Source organism: Macadamia integrifolia, chromosome 14 (genome assembly GCF_013358625.1).
Source record: "Macadamia integrifolia cultivar HAES 741 chromosome 14, SCU_Mint_v3, whole genome shotgun sequence".
Lineage (NCBI taxonomy): Eukaryota > Viridiplantae > Streptophyta > Magnoliopsida > Proteales > Proteaceae > Macadamia > Macadamia integrifolia.
In genome coordinates this window covers 23,286,801-23,292,706 of record NC_056570.1, presented here as the reverse complement: position 1 = coordinate 23,292,706, position 5,906 = coordinate 23,286,801, and the positions used below count along the sequence as shown (strand labels likewise).

General features: G+C 38.5%; 1 protein-coding gene across 1 annotated transcript; it reads right to left on the bottom strand.

The window, feature by feature from the left end:
* Window positions 1-2,529: 2,529 nt before the first annotated feature.
* Window positions 2,530-4,826, bottom strand: LOC122060391 (O-acetylstemmadenine oxidase-like). The gene is made up of 2 exons (XM_042623470.1): window positions 4,303-4,826; window positions 2,530-3,773 (listed from the first exon to the last, which is right to left on the bottom strand). Exons 1-2 carry the CDS (start codon window positions 4,814-4,816, stop codon window positions 2,668-2,670), a joined length of 1,620 nt encoding a protein of 539 aa, XP_042479404.1. The 5' UTR covers window positions 4,817-4,826; the 3' UTR covers window positions 2,530-2,667.
* Between the last annotated feature and the right edge of the window lie 1,080 nt (window positions 4,827-5,906).

Below are 5,906 nucleotides of genomic sequence, written 5' to 3'. Positions count from 1 at the left end.
GGGGAGGGTTAATAGGTATGTATGTGCTTAAAACATATGAGTATAATGCACAAGAAACCTAATTTGAATTGATTAACCCAAGCTTATCCTGGTCCCAAAAATTTGAACCGATCACGTGTGAAAGCAGTAGACCAGGCATTGGTCCAGTATGCCAGGATAGGCAGGTTTATGGCATAGAACTCATCACCCATCCATCTCTCTCTCTCTCTCTCTCTCTCTCTCTGGAAAACATCCATCGAGAAGACCCAATAGTAGCGCCATTGGATGCGCACTGGGTGTCCCAGCCGCCGGAGAGAATTTAAAAATCTGCTACATTTGGAAGTCTCCATAGACAAGTGCTAGTCAAGGGTTTTTATTTATTTATTTTTATTTTTTAGGGGAAGGTTACAATAGATGCTCTCACGACATACTATATTTATTATTGAAAATATTGCTATTTTCTGATCAAAACAATCTCCCACTCCCAATATGATAGTTACTACCCAATTGGGTTCACCGATATGAACCAGAATTCTCCTTATCATCAGATAGATGACCAGCCAGTAATGACAGATTTGTCAATGCCATCCTCTCCCTTCTTTAATTCTAATATTTGGGATAGTTTCACTTCCTTGGGATTAAGGTAGGCCAAGAGATTCAGTTTGATGGAGAAGTCCTCCGGGCAGTCAATCAAATCGACCAAAGATAGGGATCGGTCCCCTACATATGGCTTTTTTTTTTTGGCGGGGGGGGGGGGGGGGGGGGTTGTGAACAATAACCATTGATAAACTTCAATCTCTGGAAGAAAATTCATGAGAGGTAGGCATTGAAAAGGGATTCAATCAAATGTTATCCCATAAGAAATTCTCTATCCGGTTTGAACCAAGGTAAACATTCAAGGTTTCAAAGGGTCCTTGGATATGCTACTTTTATTTTCCACATCCCCTATTCTATGTGGTTTCAGAGTGCCTAAGGATCCCATTTTTGGGTAAGCAGCCCGGGTCGGGCCATAACTTGATAATCAGTAGAAAGAGGTATAAATGCACATGAAGACTTCGTAAAACCCCTAAGTTCTTATACAACATTTTATTTAGGATCAAGTTGGTGAAGAGAGAATCTTCTCATCATGGGGACCTGAATCTTATAACTAGCATGGGAAAAAGTATTTTTGACCCTGTACAATAGGCCCACAGTCCAATCACAAGGTCACATTTCTCTCTTTCTCAACATTTAAAGGAAAACTTGATCCTTTTCTCTACTCTCAGGTGAGGAATCTTTAGGTGGATCTCCTTGGACACCTTTATATGGCACAAGGCAATTTGGTTGATGCTCCAAATTGCCAATATGATATCCACATCACCTACCTTTGGCTCATGTGCTCTAATTTCAGAAAAAAAGTGTAATAGGCCATGACATATGAAAAGAAACTGCTATTTCATCAATGAACGTAGCAAAGTGAATGAATTTTCCAATTCATCAACTTCAATAACAGTAAAACTCAATTCCAATTGAGCTTGAACTGGATTCCAAACCAAGTGATACTCTTTGGCTAATTAATACACTTGACCCCATAGACAAAATTCCTGACCATATTCCCATGTAGTAGTTCTTCCCACCCCTCCATTTCAGATGAAGTGGAAGATTGAAAGGTTTTTATTCTAGTAAACAATTTTCTTAGTTAGTTACCCTCATGAACCCTTCTCCCATCTCATTTATACTGCTCAACTTCATCCCAATGCATTGAAAAATCAGGAACTTTACGGGATAGGAACTTGCCCAAGGATAGAGAAGAGGGTAAAGGGCTTCTTTTCCAAATTAGCAAAGGAAATTATTACTTAAATGAGAATGGGAGAAAAATTGTATATAAAAGAGTTGTCAAGAGGGTGAGATAAAATAGGATGACTTGGTTTTAGGGAGGAAGCCTGACCTCTTGGCTTAATTGAGAAAGTCGACCTCATCTCAAGAGAATATTAAGACAGATAATTTAAGAATTCAACTTAAGATTATGGGACTAAAAACTAGTCAGTTTGATGTTGCCTACTCCTAGATACAAGTGGGCTCAAGAAGACCACACTACACCCCCCCTCAATCCTATGCACTGAAGATGCTCCTGCGTGCTGTCCCACTGGCCCTCGCATTGATATTGCTTACATTAGAATGGCAGGGTTCCCCCCTCCCCCCAAGATCATGGGAAAAGAAGCCTAAAGACAATGTGACCCTTATGCCTATACATAGTTTGGGGGGGGGGGGGGGGGAACTGCCCCACCCCTTATGGAAGACATTAAGCTCACCATTGTTGATTCTTCTACTAGTGCTCCCATTGACATACACATGGTGTAGAGGTCATGCTACCTTTTAGGAAACCTCTCTCCAGATTATTTAAGATTACTTGCCAAAACTTCTCCTACACCACTTCCATAAAACTTCCCAATACTCAATACCTACTTCAAATTCAACCAAAAAAAAAAAAAAAATACTTTAAATAACTAACCACACGAAGAAAAAAATATTCCCTCACTCGTGCCACCTCAAGTATCAATATGACAGAAATAGCAATCGGAAAAAAGTAATTTTATTCAATAAAATTGACATTACATACTTGAAATGACAATATATTTCCTATTGTATATTGTCATTTACAGTATAGAACAGTAACATCAATGGCATCCCAACCCATCCTCTCTTATTTTAGTTCTCCCCTGTCTGAAAGTTCAAAGGTGGAATGCTTTGTTCATTCCAAAAGAAATTGGTTGAATCAACCTTGCTCTTCACAGATGCTAATCTCTTGAAGTTGTTCTTGAAATACTTATTCCCCCAAACCCAAGCTTTTGTGTAGCTTGTATTACGCCCATCATTTCCACCCAAATCAAGATCCCTATAGTTGAGATAGGTAGCTCTTGGAGATTTGGAAACATATGGGGTCATGAACTCGTAGATCTTTCTCATCCTTTCTAAATGCTCTTCGGTTGTGTTGGACATCTCTCCATCTTCATTCCAGTACATATAGTATTGAATGTTGTACAGGGAACCAGCTCTATGTGGGAAGGGTGTTTCAGTGTCTGAGATCTCACTCATCCTTCCACCTAGAGGTTCTATGATCACCACAGGACTAATATTTCCTTGTAAAAGCTCATTCCAAATCTCTTCCAACCCAGTTTCAGAAATGGGTACTTGCAAAAAATCAGACTTGGCCTTGTAAAAGATCTTGGACTGTAAAGTCCTGTTCAGAAGAACATCAATAGATTCTCCATTAGTAAAGCCAGCAAAATATTGAGTAGATTTGATCCAACTCATCTCAGTGCAGTCCTTGGCTTCCAAACCCAGTTCAGGGAAGCTATTATTCATCAAAGGGAGGAGTTCCTTCACACTTCCAAGGAACAAAGACTGAAAACTAACTAGGATTGTGCTTTCCCCTTTTGTGGCCCCAGTTGCCACTGTTGCTATGGCCCTTATAAACAGGTCTTCACTGAACATATATGCTGACTGTTGCCATCGGCTTACAATTTTGGTTGCACCTTGTTGTAGTGTTCGTCGGACTGTAAAGACAGTCACAGTAGGTGGAACAGGAACCAATTTGATCTTCCATGAGAGAATAATTCCAAAGCTCACCCCTCCTCCTCCTCTAATAGCCCAAAATAGATCTTCACCCATTGATTTTCTGTTAAGGATTCTTCCATTAACATCCACAATGTTAGCATCAATGATATTATCAGCTGAGAGGCCATATTTTCTCATCAAGGCCCCTATGCCACCTCCACTGAAGTGCCCACCAACACCAATGGTGGAGCAAGTACCTGCAATTGAGGGTGTCAATTTAGAACCGAAATTGAAAATGACCGTTTAAACTGAACTGAATTGACCCAAAGTTAATCATATTGGTTGGGATTTTGGTTTTAAAGGCTGGAATCTTTTCTTGGTTTGATTTCAGTTTCATGACCAAAATCATTGAACTGAATTGAATTACGTATTTTCAAACCCAATAAGGAAATGAATAAAATTCTTTATTATTATTTCAGTCAATTTGAATGATAAATTCTATTCCTTTTTAATGTTTGAAAGTTATGGATAGATTATGACCCTAACAACTTAGGGTTTTTTATTGGTGAAGATGTGAAAAGTCTGAGCCACCTAAACTGAATAACAAAACAAATTAAAATCGACTAAGAAATTAAGTAGGAAACCAAATAAAAACTCGAAATCAAATTGTACATAGTTGTTTTATTTGGGTTTTTAAAATGTATTCCCATTCCTGGTTTTGATCATTTTAGTTTCTACATTTTGTATCTTTAATCGAACCAAAATCAAACCGATTGACACCTTTACCTGCAGGGAAGCCAAGAGTGTTGCTTTTATTTGCAATGTGATAATAAACTTCTCCAACAGTTGAGCCAGCCTGAACCCAAGCTGTTCTTTCTTCTATATCCACATTGATTGATCGAAGATTTTGGAGATCAATGATGATGAAGGGGACATCAGATCGATAAGATAAGCCTTCATAGTCGTGACCTCCACTTCGGACTTTAATCTGAAGCCCATTTTGTCTAGAACATATGACTGCTGCTTGGATATGGGACTCATTAGTTGGTGTGATAATAAACAAAAGGTTGGGAGTTTTAGATGATAGGAATCTAAGGTTTTGTATTGTAGATTGCAAGATAGGGGAGAAGGAAGAGTTGGTAGGACTGTAGAGAACTTGAGAGATTGCGTTGCTGGTGTCTTGAGTTGAAACACAACTGAGGAATTTTTCAGAGGTGGAATTAGAAGTTGATAAAGAAATTGAAGAGGACATGAAAACAGAAAAAAGTATTATAAGGATTCCGGAGCTAAAGGGATACATCTTTCTTTGGTTTAGGTTCCCTACACGCATTTGGTATTGTGACATGGACCCCTTTTTATATTGATTGATCTCCAATATCTTCATTATTGGTTTTTCTATTTTTAGTAAATCAAATTATTGGTTGCCTTATTGGTTTTTCTATTTTTAGTAAAACAAATTATTAACATAACAAGGGTCTGTTATTTATCCAAACATAACAAGATATTAACTAACCCTTAAAAACTACTACAATTAGAGACACAGGTGGAAATATATTTATGAGGATAGTTTATTCAAATCATCCAACTTTTTTTAGGTGGGTGGGGCGGGGGGTCTTGGGTATTTTTCTTTTATTTTTTATTTTTCATTTTTTGGCCGAGGTGGGTTGGTGGAGGGGTAGGGAGGGGTGTAAAAATGGTTCTATTCAAGTAATATATATGAATTACACAAGGTTAAAAGACAATGAGTAGAATTCGGTCAGACTATCTTGCATGTCATTGTCTAGGTCATCCTATCTAGGGAATAGGCAAAATCATAGAAATCCCTAGTAACAATGATGAAAGGGCAGCAAATTGTAGGTACAATATAGTCCTCTCCTTTTGGGGAGGGGGGGTTCACGAACCACTTTTTTTCTTGGGTTCATGGCTAGATGAGGGATCAGAAAAACATGATTTGGAGTCGCCACCGAAGATGAAGTCCTAAGACCCAAGTGGGGGGCCCAATCCCCATTAAGGGATCGGTGATTCCATATATGGTTTGGTCAAAGATTCAGGTTCATATCAGGTTATGGGGATGCAAAAGTGTTAGGCATCGATCTCACCCAGCTAAACCAGTCATCTACTAGATGATGAATTTAGAATATTCTCTCAACTTTATATATCCTATACCGCATAAATAGCCATGTTATGTTTACATATTGTATCCTAAGAGCATCACAGAAATTACATACTACAAGCTACTTTATTTAGTTTACACCAACACATGGCATATAATTATACCACGTTGGGCCTTCTTGAGTTTAAAGATTATACTTTAGTTCAATCCTTGATAAGGACCTAAAGGGGAGGGGCCCTTCACTCAAAGTGAAGATTCTTTGATCTACCGACTCAGA

Coding starts and splice junctions, on each gene's coding strand:
- LOC122060391 (XM_042623470.1), bottom strand. CDS start 4,816: ATGTATCCCTTTAGCTCCGGAATCCTTATAATACTTTTTTCTGTTTTC. Junction 3,774..4,302: donor CACTCTTGGCTTCCCTGCAG/GTAAAGGTGTCA, acceptor CCTCAATTGCAG/GTACTTGCTCCACCATTGGT.